General features: G+C 45.1%; 2 protein-coding genes and 1 non-coding gene across 12 annotated transcripts in view; 1 reads left to right on the forward strand and 2 right to left on the reverse strand.

The window, feature by feature from the left end:
* The window catches only part of RNF24 (ring finger protein 24), a 94136-nt gene extending 87416 nt beyond the window's left edge, over nt 1–6720 (forward strand). For 3 of the 4 annotated variants that reach the window (XM_021078063.1, XM_021078062.1, XM_003134311.6), the window contains one exon: nt 68–6720. In XM_021078063.1, the coding sequence (XP_020933722.1) occupies nt 68–206 (139 nt within the window). In that variant the 3' untranslated portion in view covers nt 207–6720. The remainder of the gene's footprint in view (nt 1–67) is intronic. The other variant, XM_021078064.1, reaches the window with a different exon arrangement.
* The window catches only part of PANK2 (pantothenate kinase 2), a 46698-nt gene continuing 30297 nt past the window's right edge, over nt 4834–21234 (reverse strand). For 4 of the 7 annotated variants that reach the window (XM_021078058.1, XM_005672770.3, XM_005672769.3 and 1 more), the window contains 5 exons: nt 20607–20860; nt 19419–19595; nt 16591–16714; nt 14462–14587; nt 6449–10189 (listed from right to left, as the gene is read on the reverse strand). In XM_021078058.1, the coding sequence (XP_020933717.1) occupies nt 10139–10189; nt 14462–14587; nt 16591–16714; nt 19419–19595; nt 20607–20860 (732 nt within the window). In that variant the 3' untranslated portion in view covers nt 6449–10138. Of the gene's footprint in view, nt 10190–14461; nt 14588–16590; nt 16715–19418; nt 19596–20606; nt 20861–21234 lie in introns of all 7 variants that reach the window. The other 3 variants (XM_021078060.1, XM_021078061.1, XM_021078059.1) reach the window with 1 other exon arrangement.
* MIR103-2 (microRNA 103-2) lies at nt 16067–16146 on the reverse strand. The gene has a single exon (NR_038533.1). It is a non-coding gene; the product is annotated as a microRNA 103-2 (primary transcript).

The raw sequence follows: 21234 nt of genomic DNA on the forward strand, positions 1-21234 counted from the left end.
CATGAGGGCAGGGGGTGCCATGAGCATGGGACTGATGTCTTCCTTCTTGTGGTGTCTTGTTCTGCAGGTGCCTTATTAAGTGGCTGGAGGTTCGCAAAGTATGTCCACTGTGCAACATGCCAGTACTTCAGCTGGCCCAGTTGCACAGTAAGGAGGACCGTGGACCCCCACAGGGGCCCCTCCCTGGGGCAGAGAACATTGTATAGCTCACCACAAGAATCAAACTGTTGCAGGATCCAACATCTGCATGGAGCCAGGAGGAACACAAGCGGTCTCTGTGTTGGCTGCTCTGCCTGGGGCATCAGCTGCCACTTCCTTTTTCTCATAAAGAACTCTTGGGCTAGCTAATCTGGGGACCCAGACTTGTGGGTCTGGGACAACCAAAGTACTCTGACGCTACCCCATGCCAAGAGAAGAGGAGTGGATGAGCCTGCTGGTTTGGTTCTAGAAACTTCATGAGGGTCTCTTGCTAACTCCATACACTCTGTCTCCCAGACATTGATCTCCATGTCAAGGTGAATCTTTATCAACCAGAAGGGAAGATAATCACAAGTGTTAGAGAAGGAAACTGAGGGAAAGTCTTTAAAGCCACCCCCACCCTGGGACAGATGAGCTTCTATGCAGACCGTGCATGCCTTTGCAGCAGCAGACTCTCCCGGCAGCCCCTGAGCCAAGGGAAAACAGCGGTTACCTCAGCCCAAGAACAACTGGGTGCAGTGCCGGAGGCAGTGCCAACAAGGCTTTTCACGTTATGTTCCTTTGATAAGGCCATCTTGGAACCCAAGGGCTTTGGTTACAACAGAACAGCAGTACCCCTCGCCGCCAGTTCTCCCTCGAGGTCACAACACTTGCTTATCAGATCATCTAAGCTAAAAACATTAGATGTGCTTGGAAAGGTCTGGTCAGAAGCCATTTCCTCTTATTCCCCCTCCTACTCACCAATGAGGCACAGCCAAGTGCCATTAAGAGCCCCAGCAGGGGGTGGTTCTCTGAGTCCCTGCTGTCCCCGTGTGACCCAAACGCCTCGGGGTGCTGCCCACATCCCCACACATGCAGTATGGCTCCAGCGTAGCTGCTGGTCTTGGCCCACTGCCTCTGTGGGGAGCTGCTCTGAGCCCCTCACATGGCTCCAAAGAGGAGCATCTTTCTGACAATGACCAGTCCTCCAGGTCCTGCCAGGCTGAGGGGAGGATGCGGCCCCCCTTGCCTCTCCCCATCCTTCCCTCTTCTCCTCCCTCTCTAGTCCTGTCTCTATTTCTACTCAGCAAAATGCCTGTGGTTGACTTTTTAACAGTTTAAAGTATCCCAAATAAGATCCCTATGTCATTCTGAAGCCAGGGATCCACTTGAAATTGTAAATCTTTTCAGGAAGCTCCTGCAGGGCTATTCGCCATCAGTGCGTGCCTCAGTGTTCAGACTTGTGATAATTGAAAGTGTCTTTATAGGAGAAAAATGCATGCTGCTCTTTGGCTCTTTCTGTCCAGTTTTCCTAGAATTGACTCAAGAGTCCAGTAGGATTTGTGACTGTTGTATAAGTTAGCTCTGTGAAGCAGCTTTGGGTCAGATATAAAGTTCTTTTCCACAGCCCTGCTCACCACCTCCTTCCATCATAGGGATGGAATCCTCATCGCCAGCTCTGCCTCTGCTCCAAACGCAGGTGTGAGTAGGGGAGTTTCACACTGGAAATAGAGCCTGCATGATATGGAGAGAGGGTGGAGGAGGCTTTGCTACTCTGTTCATGGCATGTCTCCAGAAATTTTTTTGGAATCCAGCCTCTACCGTCTTAGAATGGGAGAGGGAACCTGTCCTTGGCTCAGGTGGCTGGGCTCAGTTGAGGAGGAAAATTCCCATTAGCCTAGAAAATTGCTGGTCAGAATCCAGTTTGGAAAATTACAAATCCAGTTGGTCAGAATTGGCTGTACCCTTATGTGTAACCTATTCGTGGTATGCCAACTGGACTGCTTCTTTAAACAGGGCAAGAGAAGTGTGGAATATTTTTATATGAAAGCCTTAGCCTGTTTGGCACCCATGAAAAGAACTATTTGTACACTCCTACTTTCACCCTCTGTTTCTGCATTCTCTGTTTGTAGCACAATAGAGTTGAATGCTGCAAAGCACCCAGTTTACAGTGAAATGTTTTCGGTGACCGGTGTCAGAAGTAGGCTTGTTTCTGGACTAACCTCATTAATAGCCAACACTCACCATTTTCACCTCATGGCTCTGGGACAAATGTCACCTCTTTGCTATGGGGTTCCAATAAGAAAAAGATCTTTTTCCTTCAAAAGAGGAATTGTTGTGTTCTATACTGCAGATTATTTCATCTCACAGCTTTTGGAGGGTTATAGCCTTTTGGTTACAGCCTTTTTCCATCCCTGTGTGTCAGTGCCAAGGAGACAGCCTCATAAAGTCCTGTATTTGTAGGGAGACAAATTAGTTCATCTCACCATGTCACAGCTCAAGCCACGTTGAGGTGGTTGGTGCATTGCACTGGACCAAAGGCACAAAGCCCAGCCTTTAGAATGCTGTGTGTTCTCCATGAGGCGCCATCACGGGTCTACTTTACCGTATGACCTCAACACTTGTGAACATGGAGGGCTTTTTAAAACATAGTTCTTCCACTAAGGTGGGGTTGGATGCTGGAGTGCTGAAGAGTGAGCGCTCTGCTTGTAGTCATTTTCCCTTCATGGCTTGGTGTCCTTCTACTGCAGCATGACCACTGTCACTTGAAGTAGTTCTTGACTCTTAGTGGCACAACGTGAATGCACTTGCTCCACACATCCAGACTCTCCTCCAAGACTTCCCTGTGCCGCTCTGATGTAACTGGAAATAGCCAGGGCTTAATTTACGTCTTCCTTTAATTCTAATTAAAATCACAGCTTTTTGTGAAGGGCAAGGTTAAATCTCCTATCTGAATTTTTATTTAGAGAATGAGTTAAGGATCCCTTACTAACTCTTTGATCAGGCTCACACCTCACCGTTAAACCAGTGAGGCTGCCCTGTCCAAATCTATCTCCATGAGTTGCTGACCTTTTTTAATCTGTAGACATGTGAGTACTCCGGGCTACTGGTTGGTAACGTGATTTTTTTTTTTTTTTAACTTGGTCTTGATGTATCTTAAACGGCTCAGAGATTGGGTGTTGTTTGTGTGCTTCGGGTTAGTGGAACAGAACTCAGCCCTAACTGGACTCCATAGGTGGCTAAGTCATTATCTAGTTGTTACTAGGGATACAGCTGAATTCAGGTGGCTTTAGGAACAGGGAGCAATACCAGCCTGATTTGTTCCTAGTTGAGTAGTATAAGACACTAGTTATCTGCTGCTGTCCTTTGTCACAGTGATTTGGTTAGGCCTATCCCTAGTAGCTAAGGCCCCAGGCAAGGAATAGGACAAAACAGTAATAGCCAGATGGGAGCAGGTGGCCCATGGGGAGGTCCAGGCTGAAGGTACAGGGGATCTCATACCATGGCCAAACACCCTGTTCTTGACAGAGGTCCCTTCACCAGTGCATAGCCCCTCAGATCCATCACAGGAATGACCTCGGGCCCTGTTCCCCTCCACAGCCCCATTCCAAAGTCTGTTCATCTTCATGGCCTGATCCTACTCTGCTAAGCTACTCTGAATGACTGCAGTAATTTTTTTCTGAGAGGCTTTCTGGGAATTATGAAATGTACACAGGGAGGCACCCCCAGAGCTCTGGGCAGAAAAGGCGTTCAGATTGATGTGAATCACTCACTGCCTTGCCACTCACTAGCCATGTGCCTTCCCACAAGTTAGCCTCTCAAAGCCTGTTTACTTACCTGCCACCCAGGGACTCTAGAAGGGCATCCCTACTGGCGCTTATGGGGATTGGCTACCATGTCCAGAGCCTGGCAGACAGCAGGCCTGGGTCATGGGTGCTGGTGCTACAAGGTGACATCATCACAGTGGCCACATGGGGCTCCTCTGTTGTCCTGGCAAAACAGCCTCAAGAGAACCTCCTGAGATGTATGTGCCCTCCCCAGAGTCCCAGTTCACCTGGTTCCCTTCCCTTTCCCCTCTTGATCTTACTTAGTCACTTCCATGTACCTGTGCCCATGGTGCTCCCTGACTTGGTTGCTCAGGGCTGAATACTCCTTAATTTTTTTTTTTTTTTTTTTTTTTTTTTTTTTGTCTTTTTGCCATTTCTAGGGCTGCTCCTGCAGCATATGGAAGTTCCCAGGCTAGGGATCTAATCGGAGCTGTAGCCACCGGCCCACACCACAGCCACAGCAACGTGGGATCCAAGCCGCGTCTGCCACCTACACCATAGCTCATGGCAACGCTGGATCCTCAACCCACTGGGCAAGGCCAGGGATCAAACCTGCAACCTCATGGTTCCTAGTCGGATTCGTTAACCACTGAGCCACGACGGGAACTCCGCTCCTTAATTTTTTAAATAGGTAATCCCTTCATGGGGTTCACAAATCGTAAACAATTAAGTCTTCCTTGCATCCCTGATCTCCAGCAAGCCAAGCTTCTCACCTCTTGAGCACCCACTATTAGTTGCTACTTGTGGAGCCTTCCAGAGACCCTTTATGCATATACAAGCAGATGCGTGTGTGTGTGTGTGTGTGTGTGTGTGTGTGTGTGTAGGTAGGTATGTATGTGTATGTATACAGCTGACCCTTGAATAACACCCCCTGTACAGCCTACACATAACTCTACAGTCAGCTCTCTGTACTGATGGTTCTGATTCTATGGGTTCAGCCAACTTCAGATCGTATGGAAAGTATTTATTGAAAAAAATCCACATGTAAGTGGACCTGCTCAGTTCAAACCCATGTTGTTCAAGAATCAACTTATATGTGTGTGTATAATTTTTTTTTTCTACTTATATGATACCGGACAAGTATATTCAAGGAGCAGTTCTGTTCTTGTGGGAAGGACCATCCCAGAAGTCAGAATGTCTGTAAAAGGTGAGCCCAGTATTAGGGGAATTTTTTTAATCACACCCATTCTGCCTAAGGCCTATTTTCCACTAACTGAAGCATGCTGAAATTCTAGTTTTCTATACAGATACAGACCCTCCCTGACACCCTAACCATAGTTGCCCAAATAATGAGCACAACCAGTTTCCAGCCTGAGTCTGTGACAGCACACTCAAGAGCAGGCTCCCCAGCCAAAAGTGACAGCACAGTCCAGCAGCTCCTGCAGGGGACTGGACAGGCTGCAGCTCCACCCCAACCCTCCAGTCTTGGCCACTTCGAAGGAGGACCAAGAGGCCAGCAGGACACCTGGCTACAGCTGTCACCATTTCCTAGGCAGGCTCCCGTGTTTTTAAGATAGGGGTTTGAGAAGTAGCAGTAACTGAAGGCCAAGGCATCCTGTGTCTTGTGGGGTAGATGTCTCAGACATTGCTAAGTAAATAGGTGGTCAGCTGCCTCAGAATTTACAGCAGATGTGCCTAAATGTCCATGTTCACATTCATGAACCTCCCTTTCTCTCGCTACTCTTATGCACAAACTAAATAGAAAATGTTCCCATAGAATTTTCTCCTTGCCCAACATTTTTTCCTTTCAACAGAAATTATCCCACCAATAGTTTCTTTCCGGGGGGGGGGGGGGGGATTCACTTTTGCCCCTGCAGGAGATCAAAGTTAAAAGTGCTTCCTCCAGGCAGCCCTTGGGAGGAGGGGCCACATCTGTGCCTCTCAGTCCCCACCCATCTCCCTGCTGTAATGCCAGAGTAGAAGCCCAGGGCCTCCCTGGATCAGAAGTTTAACTTTGGGGCCCCTGACCTGAAACTTGAAAAGGAATTGTTTGTGAAATTCCACCCTTCTGTCATTGGATGAACCTTAAGAGACTTTAATATTAGCATTCAGGAATCTGAGTAAAGGAGATGAATGTGTCTAAATTCTGGTGAAGTCTGCAGCTGATAACTGGAAAATGCTGGGTTATACTCCTTTAGTAGATAAAATTAACAAAGGTTTCACTCCAGTGTGCCATGGAATGTGCTTCCATTTGATTGGGACTACAAGGAAAATAGAAAAGCTTGTTCAGTGTATCTTTTATTGTTCCAGTACAGCTTCAGAATGTGAATGGTTCCAAGATGCTGAGTTTTATTCCACTTTTAGACCAAGCATGACCACACCTGGCTTACCAATCCAGTACTCACGTCTGTGGCTACAGTGTCAGGGACTCCCTGCTCCAGGGACATGTTCCTAGAATGCGGGCCCCATCAGAGTCAAGGGACTTGTCTATACTTCGATGAAGCCCCTCTCAGCTCCCTGGGCCAGTACGAGCCTCAGGACAGGTGCACGAGGTCCCTGAATCCCCCCCTTTCCTCCCAGGCCCTGTTAGAGCAGGAGGCAGGTGGGGCCAGTATTAGGAAGTCCTTCCTGATAACAGTTCAGTCTTCCAAGAATGTTTCTGAACTGTCATCTCTGGTCTCTTGACAGATCATTGCCAGAAAGAGGGGATATGAGTCTTGTAGTTTAAGCCCATTGGGGTTTATTCACTAGATATAATAACTCCCTCAAAAAAAGGTTTATGAAATGCTGAGGCTCAGGTTTCATAGACATGTTTGTACACTAGGAGTTCTGCAGCAGAATATTTTTAAACATTCGCAATTTTTTTTGTAAGCTATATTTTTGTATATTTAATTGCTATTTTAAAATTTTAATGCATTTTGCTAATTACTCTTGTTTAAAATATAAAACGTGCATGTAATTGACTTAAATGTAAATAAAAAGATTTTGAAAATACTCTGTGCTGAGCATGTACCCACCACTGGTCACCCACACTCCACTTAAGCCCATGTAGCAAGAGCTGGAAAAGTCAAGGTGAGTGGTTCCGAACAAACAGAGCTGGTCACCAGTAACAGGTGATTGTGATGCAGAAGCCTGGCTCATCTCCTCCCACCGTGTGGGGCACAGGTCAGCAGTGATAAGTAGAGCACCAGGCCATAGCAGAGAAGCCAAGGCCCCCCTGCCACCCTGGCCTTGGCACCACAGGTGTGGCTGAACACAGACAAGCAGTCTCCCAAACTCCAGCGCTATTGCTTGTGGGGGGCAGGGGGGCTGCGGTGGCACCCCTCTGGCTCCATCACAGGCCCGGAAATAGCAACTATTCTGTTATGAGGAGAACAAACTGCTCTTGGTCCAAAGCCGTCCTGTGGTGGCCATTGTTTCTACTCAGCAACCCTCACTAGGACCTCTGCGGCTCTGCTTTTGCGCCACAGCTCCAGGGAAACTGCTCCCCTCGAGGCAGTCCATGAGCCTGCAACCAAATGGAAAACAGCTCTGAAACCGCCACTTAATGCAGGTGCCTGGAGAGCTCCTCTCCTTTCCAGTCTCCTGAGCAACAGGCCTCTCGGGCCATCACCCCGGCCACTCTTCAGAGATCATCACAGCCTTCTCCTTGCCCAGCTCTTGTTATTCTCCCTCTACCTTGGGGTTCACTAAATTCCCACCTACAGTTTACCCATCTACATGCACATCCTTCTCAAGTCTGTTATCTCCACCCTAAATATCCAGTTGCCTATTTGGCATCAAGTCAGGCAGGCCAAAATGACATCTCCCCAGCAAGCCTAGGTGCCTTCACAGAACACCCCCCATCTCCAATCTCCACAGCCCCAAACTCAACCCTCTAGAGCATCTCCACCTGACCTGCTCCCTGCTCCCATCTGCATCTGGCGTCCTTCCTCTCCCACCTCAACCATGACCACAGCCTCTACCACCCTACTGCCTCTAATGGGGGAGTGTGGGGTGGGATCCTCAGGCTGCCTTTTGGAGGACAGACAAAGGGACACCTGCTGAGATGAGACCAGTCAGTGACTCAGACCAGGGTGGTGGCTGTAGTGAACAGAGATGAAGTTTACAGGCATCTCACAAACTGGAGGTAGTAAAGTGGCAGTAAACTGGGAGAGGATGGAGAGATTTCTGTGTGGGAATGGCCTTGCAGGGGACACAGAAGAAAAGGTAGTTGCTGACTTGGGACTGGAGCTCAGAGGCAACAGCTGGGCCGGGCACTCTCCCTTGGCCAGCAGAGATCCAGGATTGAGCCTGAAAGCTGGCAATAACCAACCGTCTTCAGAGGAGAATGAAGCGGTAGAGACAGAAGTGGCCTAGGAGGCAGAAGGAAGAGCAAGAGGAAGATGACATGTTCATTAGATCCAGCAACAGGATTTACCACTGCACTGATAGATGGGCTGAGCACAAGGCACAAAGTGAAGTCACAGAGCAGCAAGTGGTAGATCCCTGGAGGTGAAAGGCACAAGAGGAAAGCTTCCAGCTATGTGACTTTAGGCAGGTGTCCTCTGCTAAGTTGCGGGGATGACAAAGATTTCATGAGATGACCCACGAAAAGCACTGGCACAGCCTCACAAGCACAGTTAAGTGCAGGTGGCGGGGAAGAGCAGGCGGGACCCTACGAGGCCTTGGAGGCCGGCCTGGGTCTCCCCTGGCAGTGGGCTCCTCGGGGTCCCTCCTTTCTCCAAAGGTCAGTGCTCTGCCCAGACGAAGTGGGGAGGAGGGCGTAGGGCAGGAGGTGGGTGGTGGCGCTGACTCTGGGGGCTGTGGGAGTAAGGTGGGGCCTCCAGGCACATGGCTGGAAGCAGCCAGTGAGGACAGAGGGACAGGACTGGAGGTGGCTTAGACTGAGGCCCAGGAGGGACAGCAGCAGAGGTCAATCACACCAGGGCCTGCAATTCCCATCCCCGCAGCATCCCTCCAGCTCCACGGCCTGCACCAGCCCGCAGCACCTACAACTCCCACGTGCCTAGCAAAGTGTGCAAAAGTGGCCATCCAGGATCCAAATGGCATTAGGCTGACACCACCACCACCCCCACACACACACCGTCCCCCTGCTCTGCCCTTCCTGCAGGTGAAGGGACCATGGCTCTGACAACAGACAAGCCTCTCCCCCTTCAGCCACCCAGCCCCACCCTCCTGCACCTCTCCGTCCCCTGGGACCTTGCCTCCCATGTCAGGTCCCTCCCAGGCCATTCTCCTCCCCTGAAACCAAGGGGCGCAAAGAGGCCACAGAGCCTTGGTGTTTCCTTCTAGTCCAGAGGCTGCTTTATACAGAATCTTCACAGCCTTCAACAGGGATACAGGCACCAATTACAAAAAATAAGATACAAATGTTGCTCCCTCTGCAAGGAGACGGTTTTTAAAATTATTCTGCACAGCAGAAGGAAAAGGTTCAGTCAACCTCTACCAAGACTCCGTCTAGAATCCTGTCTCTCCTCACACAGCCTTTTGAGCCTCTCACAGGCAGCATCCCCACCAGGCAACTGAGCCAGCCTGCCAGGCAGTTTCCGACAAGCACAAGGCAGGGGGTGGGAGAGGAAGGCAGGAGAGCCGCACCCTGCTCCCCACAGGAACACCTCAACTGACCTGAAGTAACCGCACCCCGTTCCTTAAAAAGACGTTGATACCAGCAGCTCTGTCTGCTTTTAGTCTTCCAGATGCGTGTTTTCTGCCAGCTAAACTTTCACCATGTCAATTCAACCCCTCCCGCTATCCAAGGACATTCTGCCCGGACAGAAGTCCTGTCCTCCCTAACAGACCTTCCCGGGATCTATGGCATAAACAACCTGGAACTGCACTCCCCAAAGATGCTTAACTGTTAACAGTACAGGCACAGAATTAACCTGCTCAGTAAGTCTGCAGAACCTTGAAACACGTTTCTCAACATGTTCACAAAAGGCTAAACGCACATGACAGTTACCGCACAGAAGATGATCTCCAAAGCCATATTAACAAATTTGTGATTAGATTATAATACAAAGTAGCTTCCTTACATTTAGCGACTTCAATGGGACACAAAGTCACAGGCGGTAGAACACAGAACAGGTCTCCTCTGAAGCAGCTCCACTGAGTGATGCTGAATTTTAAACTAACACAGCACGTTGAACAAAGCTACAGTGAAGAGCAATTAAATACAATGAATCCTCGCCAACATGGACATGGTCCACTTTTTTTTTAATATATATCTTTCCTTACTGGTTATTAGTTTAGACTGAATTTTTAAGGATTTATCTTGATGACTTAGAAAAATACACTCGTCCTTTCTCGCTCTGATTCAGGTAGCACACAATCATAAAACTGAATGAGTCTCTTAAAAAAAAACAAGTCCACAGATCCCATTGTGGAAAGTTCCAGGAACCTCTCCCCAGGTATCAGGGTATCTTCAACAGCTCAAGAAGGGCTCCAACAGCTCCAAAATAACCCTGAAAAAAAAAAAAAGAAAGAAAAGAAAAATAAGAGCAATTCTCCTTAGATTTATTTAAATTACTATCAATATGATTAAAGCCAACACAGCCCTTAACTCCTGACACCAGTTTCCTGAGGCCCACTTTGCTAAGCTCAAGGCCAGCCTGGAGCAGAGAAGCTCTGAGGAGTGCCCAGGCCCGGGAGGACCCTGTCGCGTCAGACCAGAACCCACAGTGGGGGCCCCACAAGCTACGAGGCCCGCAGGGGCCCCGTCTGTAAGAGACAGGGCCTGCGCTGTGTTCTGGGTGAGAAGCAGCAGGGACCTGGAGCATTTGCAGTAAACTCCAGAACCAAGGAAGATGAGATGAAGTGTAAGGAAGCAGGAGAAGTGGGGGCAGCTCATGGAGGGTGAGGGCGTGGCTGGGCTGCAGGTGGAAAGGGGAGCAGGAAGCGGGTAGGATGAATTCAAGACTCATGTAAAGAAGGGAATGAAGGTGGCAGGGAGGCTGAGGCCCCTCCCACACACCCGCTGACACCACCCCTGAGAACAAGGACACATGAGCGAGAGATGCAGAAAGCCACAAAGGGGGCTCCACAGAGCACGGGCAAGGCTGGGGTGGCCGGGCAGCCACGCAGCCACACCCAGGGAGTCACCGGGTGGCTGGAGCTGGGCAGCGCTCAGGGCAGCAGAGGACAAGAGCGTCCTAAGGCAGCTTGCAGAGAGCGGGGAAGAACAACAGAAGCACCTGAGGGGAGGGCCGAGGGTGAGACAGAGAAGCAGCAGCTGAAGGAAGACCATGCCGGACCATCTGCTGCAGCAAAAGCAGTCGAGGTCCAGTACAACCAAGACCTGACAACCCAAACTGAAACCAAAACAAGGGTTAAATACAAAAGAACATGAGACAAAACCCATACTGGCAGAAAGAGAATGCCAATAGGAATCAGAATAATCAAACAATGATACAAAATCTTTTTTTTTTTTCCGTAAGTTTTTTTTCCTAGTATAGTTGATTTCAATGACACAAAATCCATCAAGGTCTCCATAGGATGAGATCAGACAGTCAAGTACTTTAAAGAGAAATGACTGAAAAAGGAACACGGGACGATCCTGAAAGACTTGCTTGTGGGTTTGAAGAACGTACGAGAAGTCTCTAAAAGAACAGAAATAACCAAAGCCCAGTCTATTTTACAAGAAAAGCTTCTCCAAATAACATGTGGCCACACAACAGAGGCTGAAGCCTGCTCTTTCCCTCGATTTCCTGGTTTTAAAAACAAGCAGCCACACGGATGTGTTGTGAAAGGAAGTCAGAAACTGCAGGAGGGACGCAGCTGGGTAAGACTTGGCGGCACCCAGAGACCCTCAGTCACAGCCAGAGGACAGAATTCAACAGTTACCTCTACACATTATGTGCTTTTCTATATCTGTGTTCTATTTGAGAACAAAAAAAAAAAAAAAAAGAAGAAGAGACAGAGTTAACCATTATACTGAGTTGCTCTGCAGACCCAGAACCTATTATCTGGTAAAAGACAGGACTGAGAGAGGTTGTTACAAACCAAGACGTGTAAGACGAGAACAGCAGAGAATGAAAGAGAAAGGCCTGAGAAGAATCTATACAAAGCTTTCACGACAACAGTCACACTGACCCCAGTGTGCAGGCAAGAGAATGCTTCATGACTCAGAGAGCCTAAAATAAGCAGGCTTCCACAAGTCCCCGACACCAGAGCCAGGGGCCTAGATGTAAATGCAAATCGGAGACAAACAGAGCCAACAGAGCCAACCAAAGAGGAAAATGAAGTCAGCAGACAGAAAGAGCGAAAACTGAGAAACAAAATTCCCTAAAAGGTTCGTGTCATAGTAATTATTAAGATGTGAAAAAAATCTAAGTTAAAAAAAAAAAAAAGTTAACCTAAGAAACTCACCTCCACATTCTGCCTAGAAACCTCAACAAGAGCTAGAAACTCAGCCAGAGGCAAGTTACACTAAGATATAACATTACACAGGGTCTCCTTTTATTCTAACATTAAGCAAAATAAAACAGGTCAGAGATTACAAAAAACGAGATGTAGATAAAAGGTACAAGAAACAAAAATAATTCAGTACCGATTTACTAACATAATAACATTAAAAGTAAAAACAAAGTTAGATGACAAACTTTGAAGCTTTCTGATATGGGAAATCATGCACTCTGGGTTTTACCTATGAACTTAAGCAACTTAAAAAGGAAAAGCAGGAGTTCCCGTCGTGGCGCAGTGGTTAATGAATCCAACTAGAAACCATGAGGTTGCGGGTTCGGTCCCTGCCCTTGCTCAATGGGTTAACGATCCGGCGTCGCCGTGAGCTGTGGTGTAGGTTGCAGACGCGGCTCGGATCCTGCGTTGCTGTGGCTCTGGCGTAGGCTAGTGGCTACAGCTCTGATTAGACCCCTAGCCTGGGAACCTCCATATGCCGCGGAAGCGGCACAAAGAAATGGCAAAAAGAGAAAAAAAAAAAAAAAAAAAAAGGAAAAACACAGTAACTTTAAAAGAAAAAGCAACCTCTTTATATATCACTTCAAATCCTACTTTGATTTAGGAGTTCCCTTGTGGCACAGCAGGTTAAGGATCCAGCTGCAGTGCAGGTTCAATCCCTAGCCCAGGAACATATACATGCTGTGGAGTGCAGCCAAAAATATATACATATATATGCACATACAATTCTAAAAAATGTTCATAACACTTATCTACAACCCAACAACACGAGTCGGGCTGCCCCACAACCAAGGGGAGGAAGAGGTCCCCTTCCACACCCCTGATGCTACTGTTCCTCAAACTGCAAAACAGAAAGGCAGTTTCAAAACAGGACAACAGGATGAACAATTCGATGATTCTTCCCCACACAGTCTATGCATTAAGTTCTTAATGACAGTGTGGCTCTAATCCTGGAATTCTTTTTTTAGCGATTTTACTGATTTGTTTTTAGAACACACATCTTAACTGACTCATGAATTACCAATACATAAAAACTGACATCAAAAAATGAAAAAAAAGGGAGTTCCCGTTGTGGCGCAGTGGTTAACGAATCCGACTAGGAACCATGAGGTTGCAGGTTTGATCCCTGGCCTCGCTCAGTGGGTTAACGATCCGGCGTTGCCGTGAGCTGTGGTGTAAGTCACAGACGCAGCTCGGATCCCTCGTTGCTGTGGCTCTGGTATAGGCCGGCGGCTACAGCTCCGATTCGACCCCTAGCCTGGGAACCCTCCATATGCCGCGAGAGCGGCCCAAGAAATGGCAAAAAGACCAAAAAAAAAAAAAAAAAAAAAAAAAAGACGAAGAAAAGGATAGCACTGGGAACCATGTCTGGCCACTTATGATGAAGCAGGATAATATGAGAAAAAAGAAGGCATACATGTATGTGTGACTGGGTCACCATGCTGGACAGTAGAAAATTGACAGAACACTGTAAAACAGCTACAATGGAAAAAAATAAAAATCATCATATAAAAAATGAAAAAAAAGGAGAACTCAAGAGTAAGTACATTCTGAAAAAAGGACAGGCAGAACTTCTTTGCAGAACAGATGCTGACTCACAGACACTGAAAAACTTATGGTCTCCAGAGGAGACAGTTTGGGGGCTGGGGGGATGTGCCTGGGCTGTGGGATGGAAATCCTGTGAAATCAGATTGTTATGATCATTATACAACTACAGATGTGATAAATTCATTTGAGTAATAAAAAAAAATGAAAAAAAAAAAAGTACATTTACAAAGTAAGCATAAAGTGCAATGGGAAAATACAAAGGATGGTTCAGAAAAGAATATGGCATCAGGAATATAGCTGCATGTTCAAGACTTTCTTCTTTAAAACTGCCGAAGTTCAAAATTAAATTAACCAAAAACCTACCTTACATTAAATCAGGTAAGAAATAGCTTTTTTGTTGCTGCTGTTCTGTCTTTTTAGGGACACATCCGCAGCATATGGAAGTTCCCAGGATAAGGGTTGAATCGGAGCTACAACCACAGCAAAGTGGGACCTGAGCTGCGTCTGCGACCTACACCACAGCTCAGGGCAACGCCAGATCCTTAACCCACTGAGCAAGGCCAGGGAGTGAACCCGCATCCTCATGGATATGAGTCAGATTTGTTTCCGCTGTGCCACGACAGGAATTGCCAAGAAACAGCTTTTGAACATGACCAAAGTTAACTCATATCATCCAAGTGCATAAACAAATAAGTGCTGTTTCAAATTTCAGCACAGCACGAACTGCACATCCTTTATGAAGGTAACACACCACAGGAAATAAGTTCACTTACCTCGTGTTCTGAAAAAAGTGCTTTCAACTGTCCCTTGGACCAATAATCCAAAGCATATGCCAAAAGCCGCATGGCGATCGTATTAATTCTCAAGAAATTTCCAACAAATACCACCTGGTTGATATTCTGAGCACATCAAAAAAGAGGCAATTAGTTTTCATCTTAATTACTGTTCTCTTAGAATAGCTACCCCAAAAAAGAATACCACATACTTTTTAGCAGCAAGGTAACTGCTGATTAAAAAAAAAAAAAAAAAAAAAAAAAGTATTCACATTTAATCCAGTCAATCTAGGGCTACTTAAAATTGATCCCCAGACCATTTTAGACCCACTTCAAAGCATGCCAAAAAGTGTGGCAGGGACGAATGACAGAATGAGGGGGGGGGGGGAACGAGGGGGAGTGGGTGGGCAGAGGGGAGGGCGGGGGAGGGGGACAGTGATCGAAGGAACCATAGGCAAAAATACAAAAAAAAAAAAAAAAAAAAAAAAAAAAAAAAAAGCATGCCAAAAAATGTCAGAGGAGAATACAGATTAGGAAAAGCATTTGAATTAAACATAACAATAACTACTATTAAATAAACTTTATATAGATTAAGTAAAAAAAATTTAAGACCCAATTCAAAGAAGGAAAGTAACAAATAGGCAAATTATATAAGAAATATCACAGAAAATAAAATTCAATCTAAGTCATCAAAAAAAGTAAAATTTTAGACCCATTAAAAAAGTTAGGAAAACAACTGAAATTCTACACCCAGTATTAGTCAAGTTGTGACAAAATAGATCTATTCATTCATTGCTAAAAATGATGTAAACTGGTGCAGCATCTTGGCAATACCTATCAAGAGTCATAAAAATGATACTCTCTCGATGAGAAATCTCACTCCTGATCCCTTATGAAGAATTAATTCATCCACGGAGTTCCCATCGTGTCTCAGTGGTTAATGAACCTGACTAGGAACCATGAGGTTTCGGGTTCAATCCCTGGCCTCACACAGTGGGTTAAGGATTCGATGTTGCCGTGAGCTGTGATGTAGGTTGCAGACGCAGCTCGGATCCTGAGTTGCTGTGGCTGTGGTGTAGGCCGGCGGCTACAGCTCTGATTAGACCCCTAGCCTGGGACCCTCCATATGCCACGGGAGCGGCCCTAGAAAAGGCAAAGAGACCAAAAGAAGAATAAATTCATCCAAGGAATAGCTTCACACTTAAAAATGCTTTACCGCAAGACCTACCACCGGCAAGCAACCAAATGCCTAGCTCTACATGAATGACTTATAAGAATAAATTTACAGCCATGCAATATATAATATTTAAAAAATAATAAAATGGCACATACACCAACTAAAATCTTAAAATATATAAACACAGGAAAAGGAACATGCAATAAAGAAAACAGCGTTAAAATAGTCAAATGAAGAGTTTTTAATTACTTCATGCTGATACGGTATCTCTTTAATTAAAAATGAGACAATCCTTTTGTACTCTTTGAAGTTTCCTTTTTAAGTCACATATGCCTATATTATTTATTTAAAAGAATCATTTCGAACAATAGTGTATAATAGGGACAAGCTAGAAAGCTGCACCAACTGGACCCCCAAGGGAAGGCCGTTCTTAGTTCTTTCATAGCCCTGTACAATGCTGCTTGACCTGAATGCTACAAGGCAGCACTGTAAAGAAGCTGAAAGCACAAAGAGCTCTGCTGCAGTGGAGGGGGAGCAGGGTGGGCATTCCTCCGCCCACTCGGTCTTCTCCCAGCTTCCGTGCCTTCTCTGGATTCCTTCCCAGGGGCTCTAGCGCTTAACAGTGTGGGTGGCATCTGGATTCAGCATCGCCATCCATCACCACCACCCAACAGTCCCCATCGTCTGCAATTCTGGCTACCTTCTCTATCTTCCTCTACTTTCTCCTCTGCTTCTAGACAGCAGCAGTGATTCTCTTCAGTAAGGGGCAAAAGATCAATTACAATTTATCTACATGTGAAGCATTTTTACTTGGCCAGTGAAACAAACTCCACGACTTACGACTACATTTAGGGACTGTTCGGAGGAGACAGACGCTATATACAAGGTGAGGCCCACATAGTAAGCGGCGTTATTTTCCTCAGAGCAACTAAAGAAATCCATGTCCCCTTACTTCATTCAGGGCACACATTCTTGCTATTGAGCCAATGTTGTTGGTGATGGTGATCAAAGTCGCTCTGGCGAGGTCCTCTTTACTGACTGCCTCTCGCTTCTCCTTGCTCATCATGTTTCCAAAGCTGTGACGGGAAGAAAAAAAAACATTTCATTGCTAAACCAAAGGCAACACAGCCCAAGAGAACCTGAATGTTACTTTACTAATAAGATAAAGGTGACTTTCAGGGCAACATTGTTCAAATCTTCCAACTTTTAACTACAAAAATAACAGAGTATCTGCTCACAGAGAAATGCAACTTCAAGGAGAACTCAAGCATTCTGAATGAACAAACAGCTTTCCCTGCAGTTTCCAGTGAAATTTAGCTGTGGATCTGAGTTATCTGCACACTCAGATCCACAGTCAGGCACCATGCTCCTTCCGCAACCAGGCTAAGTTCCAGGAAGATGCCTCATTTAGCAATTCGGTCCCAACTGTACAGTGGTCCACTCAGCTGAATGGTCACTTTCACATCTGGCAAACTGCTTTATCTGAGCAAAGCAAAGCACAGACAGCTGAGTTCCAGCGTAAACTACTTAAGTTTCAGATTTCCCTTGAAAAATCAAGTATTTTTAAGTACCTGACCAGCAGAATTGATACATTAATAACAAGGACCTGAACATAGAGCCAGCCAATCAGAAAAGTGATTATCGATGAGCAAATACTGCCAACATAGAAAATGAAATTACAGCATTTACAAAGTGCCTAAAATGAGGCAACAAACACGTATATGAATGCCTTTTCTATTACTTACAACCATGTGCCCCAATACACACACACACAAAAATGCAAAAATGAAATTAAGAAAACAATTCCATTCTCATTAACATCAAAGAGACTAAAATGCTTAGGAATATATTTATCAAAGGAATAACACTTGCACACTGAAAACTACACAACATTGGTTAAAGAAACCAAGGACTGAAATGGAAAGACATTTAGAGCTCCTGTTGTGGCTCTGCGGATTAAGAACCCGACTAGTATCCATGAGGCTGTGGGTTCAATCCCTGGCCTCACTCAGTGGGTTAAGGATCCAGCACTGCCACAAGCTGTGGCGTAGGTCAGCAGCTGTAGCTCCAATTATAATTATACCCCTAGCCTAGGAATGGGTGTGGCCCTAAAAAGTCCAAAAAAAAAAGACAGACAGACATTCTATCTCCTTGGGACAGAATTATCTGATAGTGTTAAAATGATGGTGATACTCTCCAAAGTGATCTAACAGATTCAACACAATCCCTATCAAAATACCAGTTGTGTTTGGTGCACATATTGACAAACTGATCCTAAAATTCACACAGAATGTCAAGGAACCCAGACAAGCCAAAACAATCTTGAAAAAGAATAAGCTGAAGGACTCACTCTCAAAACACGGTACTACAAAGCTGCAGCGATCAGGCAGTGTGGCATAAAGACAGAAATATAGATCAATGCAACAGAACAGAAAATCCAAAAATAAATCCATACATTTATGGTCAAGTGATTTTCATCAAAGGAACTGAGAATTCAATGGCAAAATAATAAATAGTTTATCCAACAAATTGTGCTAGGACAACTATATATCCATAAGCAATTTGGACCTCCACCTTACACCATACACAAAAATTAACTCAAAAGGGATCACAGACCTAAATGTAAGAACTAAAACTATAAAATCCTTAGAAGTAAATTTTCATGATCTTAGGCAATGATTTCTCATTTGTGACACCAAAAACACAAATGATGTGAAAAAGAAGATAAGAATGGCTTAGTCAAAATGTAGAACTTCTATGCTGCAAAGGCTACCATCAAGGAATTGAAAACACAACCAAAAGACTGAGAGAAAATATCTGCAAATTACATATCCGACAAAGGACCTGCATCCAGAACATGTAAGAATCCTTACAATTCAATAATAAAAAGCCAAATAATCCAACTAAAAAATGAACAAAAAGACCAATAGATATTTCCCCCAAGAAGATAAAGAGCCAATAAGTACATTAAAAGATGGTCAACATCACTAGTCATCAGGGAAATGCAAGTCAAAACCACAGTGAGAGATCCTTTACCACCTATTAAGGCAGTTAAAACCCAAAAGATTGACAGTAACAAGTACTGGCAAGGATGTAGAGAAATTTAAATTCTTAGACCCTGCCGATGGGATTGTAGGATGGATGGTACAGCCACTTTGGAAAACAGCCTGACAGTTCCTCCAAAAATTAAACACAGCTACCATATGATCCAGCAATTCCACTCCTAGGTATATGCCCAAGAGAATTTAAAACACATACCCACACAAAAGACCTGTGCATGAATGGTCACAGAACCATTACTCAAAATAAACCAAAAGCTGAAACAACTCAGATGTTTATTAACTGATAAATGGATAAATAAAATATTATATATCCACACAATGGAATATTAATCAGCAATAAAAAGAAACAAAGTACTGATTCAAACATGGATGAACCCTGAAAACATTATGCTAAGTGAAAGAAGCCAGTCACAAAAGTTACATATTGTATGACACCATACAGAGACAGAGAATAAACTATTGTTTACCAGGGACTGGGGGTGGAGGAATGGGAAGTCACAGCTAATAGAGACAAGATTTCTTTCTGGAATGATAACAATCTTACCAAACTGGATTATAGAGATGGTTGCAAGATTCTATATACTAAAAACTACTAAATTATACACCTTAAGCAGGTGACTTTATAGTACGCAAGGCTATTTAAAGGGTAAAAAATATACACAATATTTAATATTTTATTCCTGTATTTCTTAAGAGCACACATACCCCCTCCCCTTACCTCGAAGCCACAGCCCAGCCTGGCAGTCCAAACCTCTCATAGTCCCCTCCATAAATGTCTCGCACAAGTTTATCCACTTTGGTGCTATCTCCACGTGATGCCATTTCAAGAGCTTCTTCAAATGTGGTACAGCCAGTAAGAAGACAGCAGAGACCAAAAAAAGTTCCTCCTCCAAGACTGTGAGCAAGAACATTGTATTATAACATTTTTTAAGATGAAAATAGGAGGGTAACATTTATGAATCCAACCATATTCATGTATCAACACATTTTTGTCCCATCCCAATCATCCACTACGAAACAAGTCTGTGAAAAGATAAAAATGAAGTGCCTGACACTCGAAGATATATAAGTGAGCCAACAAAGTGGCAAAGCACAGGCCCCGCCTCCCTGCCCATGTCCCCAGGGCAGTCTGGGCACTTCAGGTGCAGATCAGCCCATCACACCCAGGCCCATGGTTGCACCTCTTCCCTCTCTCTCTCTCCAAGTGCAAGTCCTGAGTCATTCTCATCCAAGCATCTTGTCACCCTGGGTGCTTCCTCTCCCCAAATTATTCCTCTCATTCTTTAACTCACATCTGTTCAAACACTTGTTTATCCCAATTCCCAGCGCCTGCTTTTCCTGACGTGATCTCTGATTCTTGAACCAAAATGTGTTCATTCTCATCTGTCACCTAATCCTCCCTTTTAGGGCTACCCTCCCCCAATCATTCTCTACTGTTCAGTACTGCTCAGTGCTGCTCAGAGGTACTGCTCAGTACCTCAACTTCCAGATTTCATGCCATCCCCTGCCCTGTGCATGTGTGTACGTGTAAAACCTAGACCAGTTTCTAAGCTGGGATCCTGCCTTGCCTTCTCCTGAGAGTTGCTACCTGGTAGCTTAGGTTACTTTATGGTAATAGGCACACCACACACTATCTGAAGGCAGGAATCACAGGCTCAGTGAGTCTGTTGATGACCTATTTTACGAAACCATGGTAATGAAATCTTCAGCAACAGACTAAAGAAAAGTAGATCATGAAATCAAAATTTCCAAAGAGAAAGAGTATTTGCTTGCATAATCCCAAAGAAACATATTTTTCACATAATTTTAACAGGTTCTTGATGCACTTATATTCAATACCTGAAAACTCAGTTTTAACCCATTATTACATCAAGAATAAACAATGACCTTTACATAAAAGACCTACCTGGTACCCGTGACCCGCTTATAATTATCTTTGGAATATACTGCTAAGATGCTAACCCCAGAGCCAATGTTCACCAGTAGCAGAGGGTATGGATTTTTCAAATCAAATGGTAACTTCTGACATTTTTCAGAATCAGCAGGGTTTTCAAAGTAATAGCACTGTGACCGTCCATTGAATCCAACTGAGTCGATGTATAAAATTCCTTTTACTAAGCAATCTAGTTCATCGAGTTTGCAAAGCTGAAGATCACCTATCTGTAATGAAATTAAAATGTATTCAGATTTTTAAACAAGCCAAACAGAAATAAAAACTGTTTAATAAGGCACCCCTCCATAAGACAAACCATAAATGTGTTCATGGATATGTATTATTTGTGCATGCTTTACAGCACAGATATCTGGAGACAACAAATATAGGAATGGACAGACAAGACAGATTCCTGCTCCCACAGACCCAAAGAGACTCTACCTACAAACCACTGTGGCAGCTGGAGGAATGCGCCAAAAACCCAGGCAAAAAATGAGATGTCTGCTTACAGGGACTGTGAGACAGGAGCACAGCTGAGTCACAGCCCCATCAAAAAGCGAACTCTGGAGTTCCCGCCATGGCTCAGAGGAATCAAATCTGA

The sequence above is a fragment of the Sus scrofa genome, chromosome 17 (genome assembly GCF_000003025.6).
Source record: "Sus scrofa isolate TJ Tabasco breed Duroc chromosome 17, Sscrofa11.1, whole genome shotgun sequence".
Taxonomy (NCBI): domain Eukaryota; kingdom Metazoa; phylum Chordata; class Mammalia; order Artiodactyla; family Suidae; genus Sus; species Sus scrofa.